Source organism: Enhydra lutris, unplaced genomic scaffold (genome assembly GCF_002288905.1).
Source record: "Enhydra lutris kenyoni isolate GAN:26980312 unplaced genomic scaffold, ASM228890v2 scaffoldscaffold30, whole genome shotgun sequence".
In the NCBI taxonomy this organism is placed as follows: domain Eukaryota; kingdom Metazoa; phylum Chordata; class Mammalia; order Carnivora; family Mustelidae; genus Enhydra; species Enhydra lutris.
The window spans coordinates 20831168-20852001 of NW_019154114.1; the positions used below are offsets into that span (position 1 = coordinate 20831168).

Consider the following 20834-nt stretch of genomic DNA (forward strand, 5'->3'; position numbering starts at 1 on the left):
CCCGTAGCAGGTGCTCCACAAACAGCCTCCAGGACCCAGGTCAGAGGCCCAGCTGGGGAGCAGGTGTGGCAGGAAGGTCCTTCCCCCCGAACAGCCACACGAGCAGCATCTCGGTCACTCCAAACACGGTGTGCCAACAGGCGCGGCGTGTTCTCCAGAGAACAGGCAGCGGATTTAAGGTGAGGGCAGGGGAGTCAGAGAAACCAGTGGTTACTAGAGGAAGGAGGAAGGAGCAACAAGGGACAGACACTTAAAAGGCACAGCCATATGGGAACAACCCAGTCTCAATAACCTCAAGGGCAACACCGCGTGTGAATACAGGACAGAGCATTCAGGAAGACAGTCCCTTCCAGAAACACTTAAATCATGCGAGCAGCCTGCTGTGGAAGACGCGAACACTAGCTCGAGCCTCGGGTGCCCAGGCCGCGGCCCCTCCCCCACCACACGGAGCCCACTAAAGCGGGGCCCGGGTTCCACACACGCCACCTCCAAAGGGCAGCGGGAGGCATCCGCCGCAGGTTGCTTCTACCGTCAAGACCTCCGACGCTGAGGGCAGTATGCCCGGTGCTGCTGTGATGCGTATTTTGGTCGACAGGAGTTTCAGTGTCGGGGTTTTCTTTGAGAAACTGGCCGCGTGTCTAATACTGAGAGGTAAGTGCTGTGATGACCACTTTGGGTCCCCACGTGACACGCAACTGCTGAGACGAATGGCTCGGAGCGCCGGGCAGTCAGCGCAGACGACGGCTCCTCTAGGACCCCCGGAGACACTGGCCGTGACAGCTCAGTTACAGTGTCCAGACGTCGAGGACGGAAAAGGACAAGCACTGAAACAAGCCTGAAATGACCAGAAAGCGTGTGGATGCGAGCAAGAGCGCATGAAAGGTCCAGAGAGTGTCAGTAACACACGCCCTTGGGGTTTATTTCCACAGAAGCCACAGAGTCCACATAATGAGTCTTGACCGGGCCGCATCAGGAGCAAGGCAGAGCCGCGCTGGGAGTCGGAGAGGAGGCGTCCACGGTTAGCCACGCGGGGAAAGGTCAGGCCAGGAAGGGCTCAGCGGGACCGGACAGGAAAGACTGACCTCCTCCAGCAGATATAAAACCCCGCATCTGCCCGGGAACAGGTATGTAAGCACGGGAGCCCTGCGACAGCAGCGGGACCACAGCCCACGCCACTCCGCCACTCTCCTCCCTCCAGCTCACTCCCAGCTCCTCAGCGCCTCCCTACTCCGGACCAGAAGAGCCGATAACCGCCCTGCTCACATCCTCCGATGGCCCTCTGATCTCGAGGCACCGGGCCAGCTCGTTTCTCCTCCACACAGAGCCTCATTCTTTGTAAGGACAAATGTCACAGTTACTGCAAAACCCTCCTTCCCAGCTACACTTGCTTACAGAGAGTTCATCCTTCCTACCGCACACAGCCCGTATTTACCGCAACACGCGGGGACCAGAAGCACGTGGTTCTACAGAAGGGCTGAGTACTCGGACCAGCCTCCTCCAGATGACCAGACACTAGGGATTACGTAGAAACTGAACGTGACCCTAAGCAGGCGGAAACCAGAGGAAGCTCTACATGTGGAAACAGAGACGCACTGAGTGGGTTTCATGTGCTGTGGACGCACCAGGAAAAGCAGCAGCTGAAGCGCGGCTCCAGCTCCAAGGTCCTGCTGATCCCAGGAGCCCGAGATCAGAATTCTGGACACGGAGACCGGAGGCAGAGTGAGGGAAGAGCCCCTGACGCCAGAGTGCCTTAGAAGGGGAACGTGCCTGGGGCACCTGGGGGGCTCCATCGGTGCAGCGGCCGCCTTGGGCTCAGGTCCTGAACCGGGGTCCTGGGATTGAGTCCCAGATCAGGCTCCCTGCTCAGTGGGGAGTCTGCTTCTCCCTCTGCCTCTGTCCTTTCCCCTACCTGTACGCGAGCGCTCTTGCTTTCTCTCAAGCAGATAAAAATCTTTAAAAAAGGAAAAAAGAAGAAAAGAAAGGGAACGTGTAATTCTGCGTACCAATTCTGCCCACACCTCTGCGTGAGCCCTTGAAACAGGCACACGCGGGGCAGGACCAAGAAGGCTCACAGCAGAGGCTGTGGCCGCTGTCGGCAGAGGCAGGCAGTTCCGGGGTCGGAATCCGGCCACGGTCACTGCCTGCTAAAGCAAACAGGACCAAACACAACCCAGGGCTTCTACTGTGTCTCGTTCACAAACTCGAGAAGCAAACCCCAACTCCCAGACACGTAAGGGAACAGCATGGCCCGCACAAGGAGCAATAGGCCGGGCACCAGGCGGGTCAGACGCCGGGACCAGAGGCGAGCAGCATGACGCGGCCAGTGAAATGGGGCTCAGCAGAAGAAAAGAAAACATTTGTGATCTAAGAACCAAACGAACACTTCCGGAGAGAAGGGGAAACTCTTAAAATGTGACAATTCAAGAAGTGGTCAAGATGCCCGCAGCTGGGGACGCACAAACGAACACCCGGACGTGTGCGTCCGTCCGCACGCAGGACTGTCACGCAGCAGCGGAAGAGGAGCTGTCAGGTCCTGGAGAGGCGCGGAGGAAAACGAAACGCGCACCTGACAGTCTGCGCCCCGCGTGACCTCACCTGGATGACTCTGGAAAAGGCAGAACTACGGAGACGGAGAAACATCGGGGACACGGGGATAAGCAGGCCGAGAGCCCAGAGGACTGTAAGGGCAGTGAAAATACTCTACGAGGGGCATGGTGGGGGACGTTTGTCCGCACCCAGAACCCGTACCACAGCGAGAGGGACCCCTGACGGACACCACAGACTTCGGAGGATCACGACGGTCAATTTATCCATGAACTTAAAACTGCTCTAAATACATAAATAAATAAATAAATAAAGCCTTAAATCACAAAAAAGAAGTTAAATAGAAATTCTAAAATGAAAAAAAAAAATGCTATGAACTAAAAAAATCTATTGGATGAGCTTAACAGCAGTGTAGAATTAACAGGAGACTTGTAGAATTTCAAGACAGATCAACTGAAAGTATCCAATCAAAAAAAAAGGATAGAGAGAGAGAGGGGAGAAAAACTGGGGAAGGAAAGAAAAGCTTCTGGGACCTCTAGCACAGTATCAGAAGAAGCTTTAACATCGCTACAGGGGAGTCCCAAAGAAGGAGACATTGAGACAGGAACAACTATGGAGAAATTATGAGTGAAAATTTCTCAAATTTAGTAAAAGACGTAAACTTACAGATCCAGTAAGTTCAAAGAACACCAAGCAAGACAGATTCAAGCCAACAGCGCTCGGGCACCTGTAGCCAGGCCGGCCCATGCTGGGGACAGGCATGTGGACGGCGGCCACCAGAGAGCCACGGCCTCCCCACCTTCGGGGCCGGAGAAAGCCCATCAACAGAGACTCCGACGGGCGGGGTAAGTGCCCATCACAGCACAGGCAGAAGCAACACATTCTTGGCTGAGAGAAGACAAAGGGAATTTCTAACCCACGGACTCAGACTCCCTAAAAAAGCTGAATGACAGTTTCCCAGACTGAAGGGCCAGAGCCACAAACAGCTCTTTGGTGAGGAACGGAGTGTGTGGAGAAGAGCAACCGTGGACGAATCCAAGACTGTATTTTCTCAATTTGTAAACAATATTTTACTTCTTAACTTGACAGAGAGCAGAAGTGGGGCAGCGGCAGAGGGAGAAGCAGACTCCTTGTTAAGAGGGAGCCCGAGGCGGGACTCGATCCTGGGATCCCCGGACCATGACCCGAGCTGAAGGCAGACGCTTCCCCCACTGAGCCTGCCAGGCGCCCGTTTTCTTCTTAATCTCTGAATCCACATTGGTACGGAAGCAGAAAGCGCTTCCACCAGGGTGTCACGCGTACAAGTAACTGGCGCGATGACCATGGCATGAAGGCCAGAGGAGGTGGACGGTCCCGGTGCCCGTGTCACTGCGCGACAAGTCACGGCGCTCACCCCAGGGGGTGCACCGCGAGGAGCTGACACCTGCCGCCGTGGACACCCGACCGGAGAAGAAGGCCGCGGGGCGCGCAGGAGCCAAAAGCCGGAACGGGACTGCGGGACTCGACTTCAGGGAGGAGCGAGCACAGCGACACTCACCAACACAGAAACAACCACCCGGAGGAAAACAGGGGTTGGGGGGGGCTGGGAACTGCCCAGGAAAAGGCAGGGACAGGAGCGTCCTGGTGCTCCACACGCCCACCGCGCTCTGGAGACGGAAACGACCGACGTGATACACACGACGCGCACGCGGGGCTCCAGGGCGAGGACCCCCACAGGCCGCTGGAGGAGCAGGAAGGGGCACCGCGGCGGCGGCGCGGGCGGCCCTCGGGCTCTCGGGAGAGTGACAACACGGTGGCGGTCCCACGCACCACGGGGGCTCACACCACGCACAGGGGCTCGCGGGCCACCAGGGCCCCAGACGCCTTCTCGTGTCACCACCTTCGCTTTGCCCTTCACTTTTCACAAAGACGTGAAAACACTGTTACGTACACTTCTGGCTTCACGCTGTAACGTCGTAGGAACGGCCACTTCTAATACCACCTGCAGCAAACCGCTTCCACCAAGAGCCCGGCGCCCGCCTTGTGGCGGCTACCCGCGACCAAGCTGGACCGGACCCGGCGCCCGCGCTCTGACACTTGAGGACCGCCCGGATTTTAGTGACCGGATCAGGGTTAGGCCGGTGGCACTGGTCCCGAGATTTCGTATTTTGTTGAAATGCCCAAAAGAGAGGGGAGGAGGGACCCCCCTTCCCCATAAATCAATGCTCCTCCTTCCGCACGGTAATTTCTTCTAGTCTAGGCTGCGTTTACAGAAGGCGTTCCTATGCGCGCACGTTTTTTTTTTTTTAAAGATTTTTTTTTTTTGTCAGAGAGAGAGAGAGAGAGAGCGAGCACAGGCAGACAGAATGGCAGGCAGAGGCAGAGGGAGAAGCAGGCTCCCCGCCGAGCAAGGAGCCCGATGTGGGACTCGATCCCAGGACGCTGGGACCATGACCTGAGCCGAAGGCAGCTGCTTAACCAACTGAGCCACCCAGGCGTCCCTGCGCGCACGTTTTAATGAGACTCGCCGTGACGCAGAAACCTGAGCACGTAATTTCCTTCAAGCAATTCTACTGAAGCTTTTACCCCAAGTCCCAAACAGTCAGGACACGACTCCGTAGCGCTCCCTCCTGACCACTCTGCTGTCCCTGCTGACGGCGGTCACACGACACTGCGGTGGGCACGAGGAGCACCTGCTGGGCTTGTCACCTTCCCTGGCCAACTCGGACCCCGAGGCTCAGCATGAGCGACTCTTCCAGAAGCAGGAGAGGACGGGAGCGCAGAGGTGCAGTAGGCAGAGCCCACCCACAGCACGGCTGCCGGGGGCAGGGCCCCGCACACCGGTCAGCCCGCGCCCCTCCAGCGCCCAGAGCCTGGGCCGGGCGCTTCCCTGTCGTGGGCACCACCATGGGAACTGTGGCACCCAGAGCGCTGCTCCCCCAGGAAGCGTCTGCACACCAACTTTTGAAAAATAACAAAGTAGAATACGGATATTAAAAACCCACTAGAGTCCACGGCTATGTCAGGCTGAGAGAAACACCACAAACGCCATTAAGAGTGTCTTTTGCTAACAGGTGTTACCGGCAGGTCCACAGAGAACAAAAGCACGAAGGAAAAAAACGTTTCCCCTAGAGTGGCCTTTCATAAACGCCCAACCTCCCGCCCACTCGGCTTCCACAGATGCTCAAGACGCAGCCCCTGTTGGGCGGCTGGGGCCGCGAGGCTCTGGACTGAAAAAGACCATCTCTGCCCCCCAGTAAGTCAAATCCGGTGACGGAAATTTAATGAAACCCACCTTCTGTGGAGCACGACAAGGTCTAGGACAGAAGAAGGCCACAGAAGGCTTGTAAGTCTGAGCCAAGAACTGGGCGGGCCCAGGTACCGGGTGTCCTGAGAACAGGCCTGCAAGACTCGGGGGGAGGGACCACAGCAACACAGGGATGTCAGGCACGGACAGGGGTGAGTATAGACGGGCGGCGGGCACACCAAGACCTGCACGTTGGAGACCAAGACCATTCCAGGGACACCATGGGACCTGCTCCAACAGGCTAAGAGCAGGGCCAGGTGGGATGGGCTGTCACAGACTAGACTCGGGCTAGAACAGATTTCCATAATAAACTAAACCCAGACCAGGGGCGATGGTTTGTTGTAGGAGACTAGACCAGTCCAGGGGGGACGGGTTGTCACAGTAGGCTAGACTCAGGCCAGGAGGATGGATTTCCATAATAAACTAGACTCAGGTCAGGGGACAAGTTGTCACAGCAGGCTGGACTCAGGCCAGGGGACAGGGTGTCCTAGGAGACTAGACCCAGGCCAGGGGGTCGGGCTGTCATAGCATCCTAGACCCAGGCCAGGGGACAGGGTGTCAGAGCAGATGGAGCCCACGCTGTGGGATGGGCTGTCACAGTAGACTGGACCCAGACCGGGGGACAGGCTGTCATACAGACCAGGCCAGACCAGGGGTCTTGATCAAGATGAGAAGTTGGACACATCACTGTTACTTCTAAGAGTTAGGGTACTAAAGTTTCTGGATCATTTCATTAAAGACCCAACAGAACAGCTACAAGTTATTTCTTGTGGACCTTAAACAACGACATCAGCTTAATTCTAAAAGGAGGTGGTCACTCACTCGCCGGCCAGCATGCGTTCTTGACTCAGGGGAAGGAATGGAGTTACGTGAGGCTAGGGTTGTGCTTGTTCCCTGAAAACTATTTTAATCTATGCCCTGGCTCTCTGGCAAATGGCCCAAAAGCTAAGTCCGCCTCCACAGAAGTGTGCCATATACGGGACCCTTATGTCAAGTGCGATGGGGAGAAAGACACAGAGAGAGGGACAGGCAGAAAGGGGAAACGCTGACTCGGGCTGTGGTGGTGTCAACAGAAAGGAAGCCCGCAGAGTTGCTGAGGGCCTAACTGGGGACCAGGAGAGAAGACGGGTGGAGGAGAGGCATGGGCTTCCGGCTGGGGCACGGGGAGAGCAGTCGCGCAGGACAGGGGAGCCTGCCTCTGGACATCCGGAATCACCTGGCCCCTCCCGCTGGAGCTCGGGTCTGGCTGGGCCTGCAGATCTGAGGTTCGTCAGCGAGAACACCATCATGCGAGGGCAGGAGAGCCGAGAGACGCTGAGATCGCTCAGAGGAGCCCGAGCAACACCAGCAGTGCCGGGCACGGACGGGGCAGGACACTCAGGCCTCGCCCGGTCTCCTGACAGCCAGTGTCTGGGGGAGGCACCGCCACACCCACACTCGCTTAAACGTAGAGAGAGCACCCTCCCCTGGGCACTGCCCTGTGTGGGAGCCCACAGAAGCGGGGAGAGGTAAGGACGGAACAGTGCGCCGTGGACCAGGCAACTGGGAGGCCATCCAGTCACCTCAGCTGCGAGAGGGAAAAGGCCGATTCTCCAGCAAGTGGCACTGGGCAACTGGGTTTTCATTCGGAAAGCACGAAACTCGCTCCGTACCTTCCACCAAATAAATTCCAGACGGGTCTGTGGAACCGAAGACGAGAAGCCAGCGGAGTTCTGGGCCAGACGCCGCCACGGGGACGCTTCCCCCACGCCCCGTGCACACGGTGCGCCCGACCACCACGCACACCGCAGTCCGCGCGAGGCCCGAGCTGTACACGTTTCTAATCACGACGCGCGCCCCAGAAGCCGCGCGAGACGATAAAAAGGAGCTGCACGGTGACGTCAACGGGCAGGAAAACAAGTTCTCGCCACTTCTACCAACGACCAAAGACAATTTCCCTGAAACTTAAATTGCTCCTAGCAACAAAGAAAAGACCAACACCCAAACGCAATGGGCAAAGGCTATGGCGAGCTTGCCAAAAATTCAAAGCTCGCTCAAAACGTCCCACCTCACTCATCGGGGGCCCGCGAAGCAAACCGCAGCCCCCGAGAGGCACCCCCGCAGCCAGGGGCGGCCGCCGGCGGGGACGGAGATGCGGGGGGCTCACACCTCCAAACTGCTCGGAGGCGTGCCAACAGGCACTCACACACGCTGCTGTGGGGCGCCAGAGGCAGGGCCCCCACAGTGTCCAAAATCATTACAGAGGCTCCCACCCTTTGGTCCACCATCAACCCCACTTCCAGGCTTCGAGAAGGCCACACACCCTGCCGCACAGGTGACACGTACATAATCTGCAAACGACTGAGCCGTTGGAAAGAGTAACGCGGGAACCACACGTCCACCGGCAGGGACTCACTCAGCAGCCGGCCAGAAACCAGAATGAAGACGGTCCGCGGCCTGCGCGTCCCGCAGAGCCGTCCGGAGAAAGCAGGGCACTCAGCTGGGCCAGGAGGAAGACGCCAAGCGGCGAGCTGTGAACACAAAGCCAGTTTCTCCGGGAGCTACCGCGGGAACAACGGGGACAAAGCGGGATAAGGGTAGGAAATCTTGTCTTTTAAAACGTAAAGTAACAGGAATCAACACCCAAGTGAAGGAACAGACGCTGCCCACACTTGAAACGTCCCACGCGCCCTTCTCCGTGTGTGGGGGACAGGGAGATGTTTCACTGAATATTGTTTGTAGCTTATCAATTTTTACCTCGGATTATATTATCTAATTTTTTTTTAATTTAAAGAGATCATTGAGTTCCCTTAACTAAAAACAGACTTTGTCAAAGAAGTTGGGGGCAAAAGCCAGGTTCCGGGAGGCCAAGGCACAGGCTGAAGGGGGGTGGGCTCCAGTGCACCGTTTTGGGGGGCAGGAGCAGCCTGCACAAGGGCACCTGTCAGAAGATCCTGTATCATTTAAATACGTGCACAGAATGTTTTAGAAGAACCACAGTCGTGCATTAAAATGTCAGAAGGACAGACACCAGATTGTGAAAACTGGACCACCCCTGGCAGGTAGGAATGAGGTTGGCTGGGGCAGGACTCGGTGACGACGGGACAGAGGAGCGGCTGACAGAGGCAGACAACGCTGAAGGGAGGAACCGTGACCGCATTTATGTGCCAAGTGGAAAAACAGAGGTCAGAGACTCAGGTGGGGGAAGCAGAGAGGGCAGGAAATGGCAAAGTTCAGACACCTGAGCTAGCAATACCCCTGAGGAAACAGAAAGACGTGACCAAAACAGAGACCGAGGCACTCGCCTGTGACCAAAAGAACGCTCTGTCTCAGAACCAGGAGAAAAAGGAAGGATGGTAAGGGCACACACGAGACCTCCCAGGGGCTCGTGACTTTCCTGCGGACCTGAGAAACACCCATCTAAAATCCCAAACCCCACTCAGAGGCAAGACTCGGTGAGAAGCGTCCCCAAGGCCCGGAGCGCTCCTCGCTGCTGCTGGGATACGACCCCAAGTCTGTGTCAGTCCTTGGGGGCCCCACGGCGAGTGCAGGCCCACCTCCTTATGCCCTGGTCACTGCTAGCAAGGGGCTGCTAGCGTGTCAGGTACGGGAAAGGTGTTCAGTCTCGCCTTGGTCTTCAGTCTGAAGAACCCCAGGCCTCATAACTCAGGGCGACACAGACTTTAAGAATGAACCTATTTTGCGCCCATCCATTCAGTGCAAGAGTGGTGGGACAAACTGGCTGTACTAACAAAAGAGAAGAGAAAGAATTAACCTATTTCATGAGTGTCTTGGTTCCGGCTTTGCACCGCGACGGGAAGCAGCTCTACAAGGAGCCCAGGGCGAGTCACCCGGCGGACACTGATCCCTGCAGGGCACAGGGCGGGCCAGAGTCCAGAACCAGAATCCCTCAAGTGACCTGTGCCCTCGCCGAAAGCTGGTGGCAACGTTTCCCAAACTCACGAGAGAACTGGTGTCCTAAATGGTGGTTTCTCAAAAGTAAATAAGTAAATAAATAAGAAAAAAAAGAAACTTCCAAAGGATCTTTTTTCTGAAATGTAATCCATCTAAGGCAGGGGGGAAAAAAGAGCACACTTATATAGAAACTATTTTTCCCTAAACCCAACAGAAATTGTTTCTTACTAGCAGGATGGTCGGCAGCCACCAACTGAACAAAAATGTCCCCTCTGCTGGCCGCTAAGGCCCGAAGACGCGTCTGTTGACTTGGGGGGAAATACGTATCAATCCCAAATGTCCTTGGTGCAAAGGGCAGGTAAAGGAAGTGTGCAGGAGGGAGGGGAAGTGTGCAAACCCGAGCCCAATACCGGGTAAAGTCAAACGCCTCAGGAACTTGGCAAGCGCAGACGTGGGTCTGTGACCGGGACGTGGGTCTGTGACCGGGACGTGGGGCTGTGACCAGGACGTGGGGCTGTGACCGCGTTCTAACCGCGTTAAGGGACACCGCCAGGCAGTCGGCAGGAGCGGACAGATGACCTGCGGCTTCCACCGCGGCGCTGAGAACAGCAGCGGGAGCTCAAGCCTCGGCAGAGTCGGACACAGCCCTAGCGCACCAGCGCACATCGGGGGCGGCTCCCCCTCCGGTGGGCACCAGCTCCCAGCACATCTGTGAGGAGCGCCGTGTCCACCGCGGGAGGCGCCCGCACCAAGCAACCGCGCACGCCAGCGCGGCTCAGCGGTCCTGTCGTGTGCACGTCAGAACAGGGCAGTCCGGGAGCCTAGAAAGCCTGGCCCAAAACGAAGAATCCAGAACGCGGGAGGACATTGTCTCCGGGAGCGTCACCAGCCAAGCCGAGGAAGCAAAGGCAGCCAGGCTGAGCGGTGAGCGCCGGCCCGCGCCCTCCTCCACAGCCAGAGCACAAGGGCTAAAGCTGGAGCCCCCGCTGTGCTCTGAGGTCCCGGCTCCTCCAGGACACCAGCCGGACACCAGGGCCCAAAGTCCTGCCGGGGAGGGCCGAGCGACTGTCGGCAGCAGCACCGGAAGGGGCGACACGGACCTCACGTGGCAACCCGCGCACAAACTACCACGCTGCCCCCTCTGAACCCAAGGATCGCGTCCGTCCACCGCGGGAAGCAGCGGCGACCACCGCCCTGGGCCAGCCCTGCTTAGCAGCCCGCTCCCGGGATGTGCGGACCCGCTCCCACAGCGCTTACCCCAGAGCGCCCCACGTGGGCGCCAGAGAACACCCCCCAAGGGGGCCCCACCACGGCGCTCCCGCCGCCGGCCCTTCAGAGAGGCTCCGCACCCCGGCAAGATCAAGCAGGTGTTCGGCTGTGACCCTTGTCCTGAGGATCCTGAAACGCCAGGCCGGGGCGGCTTCCGCCACCCTGCCCCGTGAGTGCGGATGCGGCCACCCAGCTCTGGACCACGACGTGGTCTCCAGACCGTGCCGGGCCTTGACTGTCAGAGCAGCGCCTTCCCCGCCACCTGCAGCCACGGTCTGCACGGCGCCCGCACCCCCCAGGCAGGCTCGCATCACCACCAGGAGGTCCCTCAGGCGGCCACGTGTGCACGACGCTCCAAAGATGACCCGTTCGGTGTGCGGGGTAAGGGATGAGAACAAGCGCCTCTTAACCACGGCGGGGGGGGCAAATAAGCACGTTCAACAACCCCAGTGTCCGTAAACAAAACGGGGTCTACCCACACCGTGAACAGTCCTCAGCCCTAGAAAGGTAGAGAAGCGCGGACACAGGCCACCCCAGGAGTCAACCTGGAAGACGATGCTGAGAGCACCGCCAGACATGGAAGGGCACCCCCTGGCTGACTCCGCTTCCACGAGATGTCGGGGACAAGCAAACGCACAGCGCAGATGGCTGGACGTCAGGGGCTGGGGAGCAGGAATGGGGAGGGACTGTCGATAGGTATGGGGTTTCTTCGGGGGGTGATGAGAATGTTCTGGAAGGACACAGTTGAATGGTCACACAACTTTGTCAGTATGTTAAAAACTACTTAAATGTACACTTTGAAAGGGTGAATTTTATGATTTTTAAAAATTAAATCTCATAAATTAGAAAAAGACAAGCATGTACTTCTAATCCATGATCGTTTACACAAAGAAAAGACTGCAGGGGCGCCTGGGGGGCTCAGTGGGTTAAGCCTCTGCCTTCGGATCAGATCATGATCTCAGGGTCCTGGGATCGAGCCCCGTGTTAGGCTCTCTGCTCAGCGGGGAGCCTGCTTCCTCCTCTCTCTCTGCCTGCCTCTCTACCTACTTGCGATCTCTGTCTGTCAAATAAATAAACAAAATCTTAAAAAAAAAAAAAAAAGAAAAGACTGCAAAGGGTAAAGTTAAACTTTTCCCCAAAGTATAGCTTTTTACTTAACTAGGAAGAGAGGGAGAGTCCCAGGCGACCTTTATCACACGCTCACACCGAACCCCAAGAACACTGTACCTAAGGCACCTGGCGCCCGTTACCAGCGAGCACAGCCGCGCTCCTGCCGTCTGCCGTCAGCCTGGCCGCGTCGACTGCTTTCCTCTGGACGTGAAAACGTCTATTTTACCTCATTCACTCCCCTAAACCCTTCTGCTCATCGGCCGAGCAGGAAAAATTATCAAATAATACAGTGAGGGTTGGGAGATGCAGTTGCAAATCGTGATTCTCAGAAAACGTGGTTATGAGAACTATCGCTTTTTTTTTTTTTTAAGATTTTTATTTGTTTATTTGGCAGATCACAAGTAGGCAGAGAGGCAGGCAGAGAGAGAGAGAAGGAGGAGGAGGCAGGCTCCCCGCTGAGCAGACAGCCCGACGCGGGGCTCGATCCCAGGTCCCCGGGACCATGACCCGAGCCAAAGGCAGAGGCCTTAACAACTGAGCCACCCAGGCGCCCGAGAACTATCGCTTTAAACAAAGTGAAAAAAAAATTGACCCCATGTCTTTATCCCTAAAGGACAAACACGTGGGCTCTGAGCTCAGAGTTCCAGACAGAAGGACAGCGGCTCCCAGAGCAGATGCGAGCAGGGCTCCAACAGGGCTGCTCTCCCAGGGGCACAGCACGGGTGAGACCCCGAGACACCGAAAAGGGAAGCGGCTCGGACGTTAGATTTCGGCAGAGGAACTGCCTGCAGGAGCAGCAGAGGGTGCGCCAGGCCTCCAGAGTAACAAAGTCACACGGACCAGAGGAACAGAGGGGACGTGGGGAAAACTAGACACCGCGGTTGCTCTGAACCAGGGAAGCAACAGCCCTAAGATGACTCACCGTAACGTCGTTATTAAGGGTCAGGCAGAATTCTCCAGTTTCCCAGGAATGAAGAAAAAACACGGTCAGCTCCAAGTGACTATTCAAAAATCAATTTAGAAAACAGGAACCTTCTGAGACATAAATATTCCAGTCTGTAAGGCCGGGCCTCGCCTAGCCAGCACTCCTCCACAAAAACCCAGAGGGGCTGGACCTGGCAGAGGAGGGAGCAGTCCTTGCACATCTGGCTGGGGACGTCACGCGTGACGGCACGTCGCCCTCCAACAGGCCCCGGGGGCAGGGAACCTGCCATCGACTCCACCGGGAAACACCACGAGGAGGCGGGACTCTGGCCAAGGTCACAGCTGGCCAGTTCCGAGTGCGTGGGCAGGGGTGACCGGGAGCCTGGCCCTTGGGGTCATCAGAGGGATTTCTCAGTTGACGGAAGGGCTCTCTGATAAAGCACATTTTCAATCTAACGTCAGCTCCTGCCCCAGCACGATCATCATCGCCATCTTCCCCTTCCGTAAGGGGTGAACGTGTAGACACAAAGAATCGCCTTCAAGAGCTGAACAGGCGCAGGGAAACCCAGACCGCAGTGGCCGGCGTCGCAACAGGAGGCCAGCAGCTCGTGCAGCTGACCATCGGGGCCTGAGAGCCCAGCAGGGGACACGGCACTGGCACCCGACAGACAGCCACACGGCCCACCAGGACGCTGCTCCTCCTCTGTGGCAGCTGGAACACCGATCTTCGACCGGGGCACAACGTGAGGTGCACACTGGCATTTAAACACTCGCTAACGACAACACAGAACAGAACAGCCGCCCGCCCGGAGCTCCCCCTCACCGGAGAAAGACAAGACACAGATCAAACCGGTGCGGACGGCACAACCACATCTCAGAAGAAAACCCTGGGGAGAAGAGCTGCAGCCCAGGCTTGAAACAGCTTGACCACCACCAGCGCAAACCGACAGGAGCCAAGGGTTCCACGAGAACGGCTCTGACACGGAGAACGGCACACGGCCTGACGGGTCCTGACTGCAGTCTGTCCCCCCGTCTGTCCCCCCGAGTCCCAGTGTCATCTGAACACAGGCCACACCGGGTCAAAGAGAAACCCTTTCTCTCGGAGCACCATTTTGGCACTAGATCCCAGGGGGCTGTGAAAAAGGAGTTTGAGCCCCAAACGCTTGATGTTTACATAGTTCCAAAACATGTAGACAAAAGTTGGCATTTCCAAGCGGATGACCACAAGGCCCTTCCTGTTGAGTTTGCAGACGGAGCCGTGAACCCAACATTCCTTAGGGGACCAGCACCCCGGGACTCCGGGCGGCCCGCACGCATCCAGGGCCGCGGACGTGTTTCTGTGCGGGTCCGGCAGCCTGTCCCGCGGCGGCACCGACCCACCAGGGGAAAGGACACGCGGGCCGGCAGGGCCCCGCACGGCGCCCGCGCCATCCGCGGAGACCCCCTTCCCCACCGCGCCTTCCCTTCCCGCTAAGAAACACCAGGCCTGGAGAACCCGGGCGACGCCAAGCGTGACTGATCGGTCGCCCAAGGGCCCGAGGAAGGGGACAAAGGCCTCATCGCGCCTGCGGCCACAGCACGCAAGAAGGAGAGGCACAAAGGGGCAGCGCACTCCGACCGCGCAGGCCTCCCCAGGACTCAGGCGCCCCGGACGGGCGCGACCGCCCATGAGGGGCCCCGGGGCGCGGACGCGGGGGCGGGGGTCGCGCACCTTGTGGCAGGCCGGGCAGGTGGGCAGCGCGCTCTTGCCGCCGTGGCCCCCGCCGCCGCCGCCGCCGCTCAGGCTGCTCTGGATCTGCGTGAGCTCCTGGCGCAGCACCTGCTTCTGGTGGAAGCTGAAGGCCGGGTGGTTGGAGGCCATGGTGAAGAGCAGCAGGAACTCATCGCCTGTGCGGCCCTCGTTGAGCTGCAGCCCGTAGTTGTGGATGATGGAGTCGATGTGCGTGAGCGTGCGGTACAGCACGCCCGCCGCCTCGCGCTGCTCCGAGCCCAGCAGCGCCAGCGACACCAGCAGCTTGCTGCGCACCACCTCGTCCGTCAGGTTGGTGAGGCTGCCCAGGTCGGCCGGGTTGTTGGCCTTGATCTCCGAGTCGCGCAGCGAGTGGTAGTCCTTGCGGGCCAGGTCCTCGAGGCACGAGCCGAGGAAGCGCAGCTCGAGCGGGATGCACAGGTCCAGCAGGCCGCACAGGAACTCCACGCGCTGCGGCGACGGCAGCTCCGAGAACCAGCGGTACACGCCGTCCCTCTGCAGCGGGCAGCGCTTCTCCACCATGCCCGCCCGCGCCGCGCCGCGCCCCGGGGCCGGGGGCCGCCGCCGGCCGGGGCCGGGGCCGTGGGCGCGGGCGGGCGCGGGCGGGGGGCGCGGGCGGCCGGGGCGCGCCGGGACCGGGGGCGCGCGGGCCGGGGCCGGGCGAGGGCGGGCGGGCGCCGCGGGCCGCTCCGGGGCCGGAGCCGGGGGCGCGCGGCGCGGGCGGGACCCCCGCCAGGGGCCGGCGGCCGGGCGCGCGCGGGGCGCCGGGGGGGCCCGGGGCGGCCGGGGCGGCCGGGGGCGGCGAGCGGCCGCGGGCCCCCCGCTCACGGGCGGGCTCCTGGCCCGCGCCCGTCCCCAGCGGCGGCCGGTGCGCGGCGGCGGCGGCGGCCGCTCCTCGTCGTCGTCGTCGTCGTCGCCCGGGAGGCGGCCGCCCCCATCTCCCCCCGCGCCGCAGGGTCTGTCACTGCGGGCCGCCCCCCGCCGGAGCCGCCCGGGCCATGCCCCCTCCTCCGCCTCCGCCTGCTCCTCCTCCGCCCGCGGCGGCCGCCGCTCCTCCTCCTCCTCGACCTCCGCCGCCGCCGCCGCCGCCGCGCCTGGGCCGGCCGGCCGTTGCCGGGTCGGAGGCCGCGGGCGGCGGGCGGGGCGCGTCGGGAGCGGCGGGCGGGCGCGGAGCGCGCAGGGACTGGCGGGCGCGGCGGCGGCGGCGACGGCTGCAGTGGCGGCGGCGGCGGAGGGATCTGCGCCGGCACTCGCGCGGCCTCGCGCTCCGGCCTCTCCCCGCGCCGCGGACGGATCCGGGCCGAGCGCGGCCGCCTTCGCTGCTGACGGGCGCCCGGACGAGGCGCAAGTGGGCGGGGTGGCCGCCTCTCGCGACAGCCGCGCCGGCCGGGCCCGCCCCCCCCGTTGATTGGCTCGGCCGGCCCCCTCTCGGCCCGTGATTGTCCCGGGCCCCCAATCCCAGTCGCCCCCGCCGCGGCCACGCCTCCTCGGGGCTGTCGATCACTCCGGAGCCGCCCCGTCCCGCCCCTCAGCGGCCGGCGGGGCCGGCGCGCCGGAAAACCCGGGCCGGATTCCCGCTCGCTTTTGTTCCCGCAGATTTGCGCCGAGCATTGTTTGAGGCGAAAGCCGGGCGTCCCGCCTTCCCGGGCGACTCCGGGGCGTCACCGTCGGGAGCCGGCGAGGGTCCCCGCGCAGCTGCTGGAGCGGGGCCCCGGCGCCCCGTCCGCGAGGCTGTGTGACCTTGGCCGAGTCGCTTGGCCTCTCTGAGCCCCTGGCGCCTCCGCGGAAGCTCAGGGTCATCCTTCCCGCCCCGGGGGCTCGCGAGAAGGTCGTGAGCGGAGAGAGGGCCGGCGCCCGCCCGTGCGAGCCGCGCCCCCGGGGAGCCATTGTTAGCCTCAGGTCCGCGAGCGGGGAGTCGTGGCGGCGCAGGTGCGCCCGCGGCCGGTGCGGGGCTTCGGGGCTTCGGGCTGCGGGCTGCTCCCGGGCCCCTCCCGCGGCTGCCGTGCGTGCGGAGACCGCTGCCCCGTGCAGCCCCCGCAGCCCCCCGCCCTCAGGTCCCGCGTGCGGGTGTCGGTGACCCGCGCGCGGGCTCACTGGTTCACAGCCGTGTGAGCCGGGGGCGAGGGGCGCGCCCTGCCCTGCCCTGCCCTGCCCTCCCCTCCCCGCCCTGCGGAGCTCACACCCGGGTTCTCGGCAGCGCGCGGGACGAAGGACCGGATCCGTGCGCGGATTTCTTCGGGACACGGTCCAGGACGCTGGGCACTTCCGGACAGGACCTTCTCCAGCCTTGGGACTTCAAGGTTGGACAGATTTTGCAGAGCCACGCTAGGGAGAAGAAAATGTGCTTCCCAATCCCTGACCCCTCTCCACTCCTTGGGCTGATTTCCCAGAGCCACTCTGGGGCTCTTAGCCAGTGACAGGAGGAGTCGGCATCCGGGTGACAGCCCCAGACATCCCAGGTGACAGCCCCAGACATCCCAGCACCGGGATGACAACCCCAGACATCCCAGTATCCAGGTGACAGTCCCAGCCCTCCTAGCAATTGGATGACTGTCCCAGACATCCTAGCAACCAGGTGACAGTTCCAGGCATCGCAGAAACTAGGTGAGAGTCCCAAACATCCTGGCATCCGGGTGACAGTCCCAGGCATGCCAGCATCTGGGTGACAACTCTAGGCAGTGTAAAATCCACATGGACAGCAGGGGAAAGTCTGGACTCCTTGCGTCTTCCTGCCTCACTTCCCCGGTATAGACTAATTTCTATAAATAATGAATCCTTGTTCTCTTTGACCTCACCTTTTCAAGTGATTCCAGGAGAGTAGCCACATTCCAAAATTTATGATATGTGGAAGTAAAGCAATGTGAACATAAGGCGAGTCAACACCTTTGCCTTCTCTTGGTTAATTAGGTCCCTCGGAGCAGAAGGATCTCGGGGCCCTCCAGCACCGAGGGTTCCTCCAATCCAGCCCCGCCAGGCTGTGAAGCCCCCAGGTCATCAAGCTGACCCAGACGCGTTCCAGTCCCAGCTCTGGCCAGCTGTGTGGCCTTGGCCACTCACTCAGGCCTCCATCAGTAGAAGGAAGCCAGGACCCCACTCCCCAGCTAGCAGTGGGTGTCGGAGGTGCTAACAGGGGCTCCGGACAGCTGGGACAACTGAGCCACGCGTACCAGGAGGCCTCCTCCTGCCTTCTTGCCGCTTTGGCTGCGCTATTTGCTATTGAACGCCTGTACTGGCCGGAACGGTGAGGTCCCCAAAAGGGTCATGTCCACCCAGAACCTCAGGATGGGACTTTTTTTGCAAATAGTGTCTTTGCAGATACACTATAGGTGAGAATCAAATTGACAGTGTCCCTTGTAACAGGAAAGAACAAGCAGAGACTCTGGACGGGGGACGCCACTGAAGACAGAGGCAGAGGGAGGAAGGACCCTCCCCTCGAGCCCGTGGAGGGAGCACAGGCCTGCGGCCTCTTGCCTTTGGATGTCCGACTGCGGAAGAACACTTCCGTCGTGTGAAACCCCCAGCCCGCGGTCGTTTGCTACGGCTGCCCCCGGCCGCCACCTGGACGCTTCTGCAGCGCGATTCCCCTCAGCTTCGCTCCGGCGCCGTGTAATTCAGCCCCACGGATGGTGAATCGCGACCCTGCAGGACCAGACCCCGCTAAGGCCGTGGGCCCCTCCAAGAGGAATGAGGCCCAGCTCCTCCGCTTTAAGGCACAGACGGCCTGCACTCCCATCCGCAGAGCAGATAGCCCACGCGCCGCAGGAGCTTTCTCTTGGCCCCCTGTCCTCTTCCCGGGAAGCCGCCGGGAGCCTCCCGGAGGCAAGAGCGGACGCTGACCTGCCTGCCCCTCCCAACATTGTCCCTCGGCGCTGGCCATGAGGCCATGGTTCTCTTAGCCCTCTGCTGCCCTCCTTCCCACCTTGGGCTCCTTCCCTAAAACAGCCTCCAGCTCCGAGCTGTTGGTAGCTGGCTCTCTCCTCTCTGCAGAAGGTGATCGCGGCTTCAAGTGGGATTTGAATATTTCTCCACCGCCTTCAAAGTGGGGGCCTGAGGATCCATGGGAGGGGGCTAGGGGGCTGGCATGGGGTAAGTCAGACAGCAAGGCATTCCTCCACACCATCAGAGGCGTTCTAGGTAAAAGGGAAGCAGGCACGAGTTGAGACCAGGAGAGAGTCCCAGTAAGACGCTGAGTGGAAGAGCAACTTCACGCCCAGGAGTGAACTTACCCGCCATGTGCCTAACTCCAGCCGGGGCTCCCAGTGCCATGGGCCCTGCCCTCGGGAGCTCACGGTCTAGGTCTAGAGCAGAACAGTATGTCTGTCTATGTTTTCCATAGAGCTGGAATGGAATATACGTTAATACTATTTTAGAGAAAGAGAGACAAGGAGAGACTGGGAGTTCACCCCAAATGCCCCCAAAGAAACGATTTTTTCAATGAAGATGTGATGTGCCTGGGATGACTTCCTGTGGCTGGAAGGGTGATACTGGTGATATTGCTGCAGTGGCAGGACCAGGACAGAGGCCAGAGCTCGGCCACCAGGACTCCAGGTCCAGTGCCCGCGCCCCACCCCGCCCCTGTCACCCCACTTCTCCCTTCTCGTTCACAAGCCAACCCTAGAGCAGGAGCCTCGAGACCATGTTGTGATAGGAAAATGAAAACAGAGGGTTAGGGTTGAGACTTGCTTTAAGACAAGAGCTCCCTGAACAGTCAGGGACCACATGCACACACAAGCTCGGTGCCGGGGTCCTGAGGGTTCATTGAGGGGTGTGCGTGGCCTCCAGTTGGAGACACCTACTGAGTTTCATTTTTCCTTTGTCCGAGACCCCGCCTTTCTGAGACAGGAGACAAAGGGGCCCAAAACCCCTTACGTGTAGGCCTTGAGAAGTGAGGTCCCTACTCTTACTGACGGGAGCCTTTCCCGGTGCCTCAGCTCCTGATCGCCTGGTGCGATCGCCCCAGCTCTCAGCCGGGTTCTGAGTGCTGCTGTTCCATTTTACAGACTCCGCCCAGTCACCCTGGGCCCGGGGCCGTGCCGTTGGTGTGTGTGGGAACCATGCCCTGACCTGTCAGTTGCCCAGACTGTCCGTCCCAGAGGAAAGCCCGAAGGTGAGCTGTCATTTATTCCTTATTTCTGCACACCAGAGACTGGTCACATGTTTGGCAGCCGGTTTCTCCCAGCCTGGACTTTGCTGACTGAGTCCACCTGGAGTCGCAAATGGGCAGTCGTCCCCATCGTGCCCAGTGCTGTTTGTACACAGCTGCATGTTTACCTCCAGGGAGGACCTGCTTTCCTGGATGTCTTTGACCTTTGCTAAGTGCGGCATTTCCACAGTGGGGACTTGCCCTGGGCTCTTATTTAAGATGGACATTCCTTAGCCTGACCCCAGGTGTGGAGTCAGACTCCCGGGGGCTGAGGTCTTGGACTCTGTGTTACGCTAGCTCTTGGGTAACCCCAGTCACCCTGATATTTGAAAATGACTTTGGGGAGTAGAGGTTTGGCTTTTGGGCATGTAGCCTTCTTCTTTGGACCAAGAGCAACCCCCACAATAATCGCTTAGGTCCAGATCCCAGGCTGGCCCGAGCTCAAGGACCCTCTCTCTTACACAGCCAGGGAAGCCGAGGCTTAGAGAGGTCACACCACCAGGGGCTCATGGGTTCTCCCTAAGTCCCGAGCCCTATTTCTTTTGTGTGTTTGTTCCTTTTTCACATTTTTCCCGTTCTCACACCACAGTTATATCTCTAAAAGCCCACAATTAATTCCCTGCTACTTTTGGTTTTGTATGTTTTGCTTATCTGTCTACTGTGGGAGTTCTCAAGCACACCCAAAAGTCATTTGACTGGTATAGTGGTTCCCTGTGTCCCTGTCGCCCAGCTTCCCCAGCCATGGCTCATCTGTTGCTCTCACACCACCCCGGCAAACGGGTATTTTTCTAATGGACTATTTTAAAGCAAATAAATTCAGGGTTTTATACACATATAAGTAATAATATACATATATATTAGTGCTATTTTGCCTGATTATGGCGTAATACATACACCTTGTATAGAGATTATAT

General features: G+C 59.6%; 1 protein-coding gene across 1 annotated transcript in view; it reads right to left on the bottom strand.

Annotated features, from left to right (window-relative positions):
• LOC111152847 (zinc finger CCHC-type containing 14) overlaps positions 1 to 15316 on the bottom strand; it is a 54237-nt gene extending 38921 nt beyond the window's left edge. Inside the window, exon 1 of the mRNA XM_022511522.1 lies at positions 14739 to 15316. Coding sequence (XP_022367230.1) covers positions 14739 to 15299 — 561 coding nt within the window. The 5' untranslated portion in view covers positions 15300 to 15316. The remainder of the gene's footprint in view (positions 1 to 14738) is intronic.
• Between the last annotated feature and the right edge of the window lie 5518 nt (positions 15317 to 20834).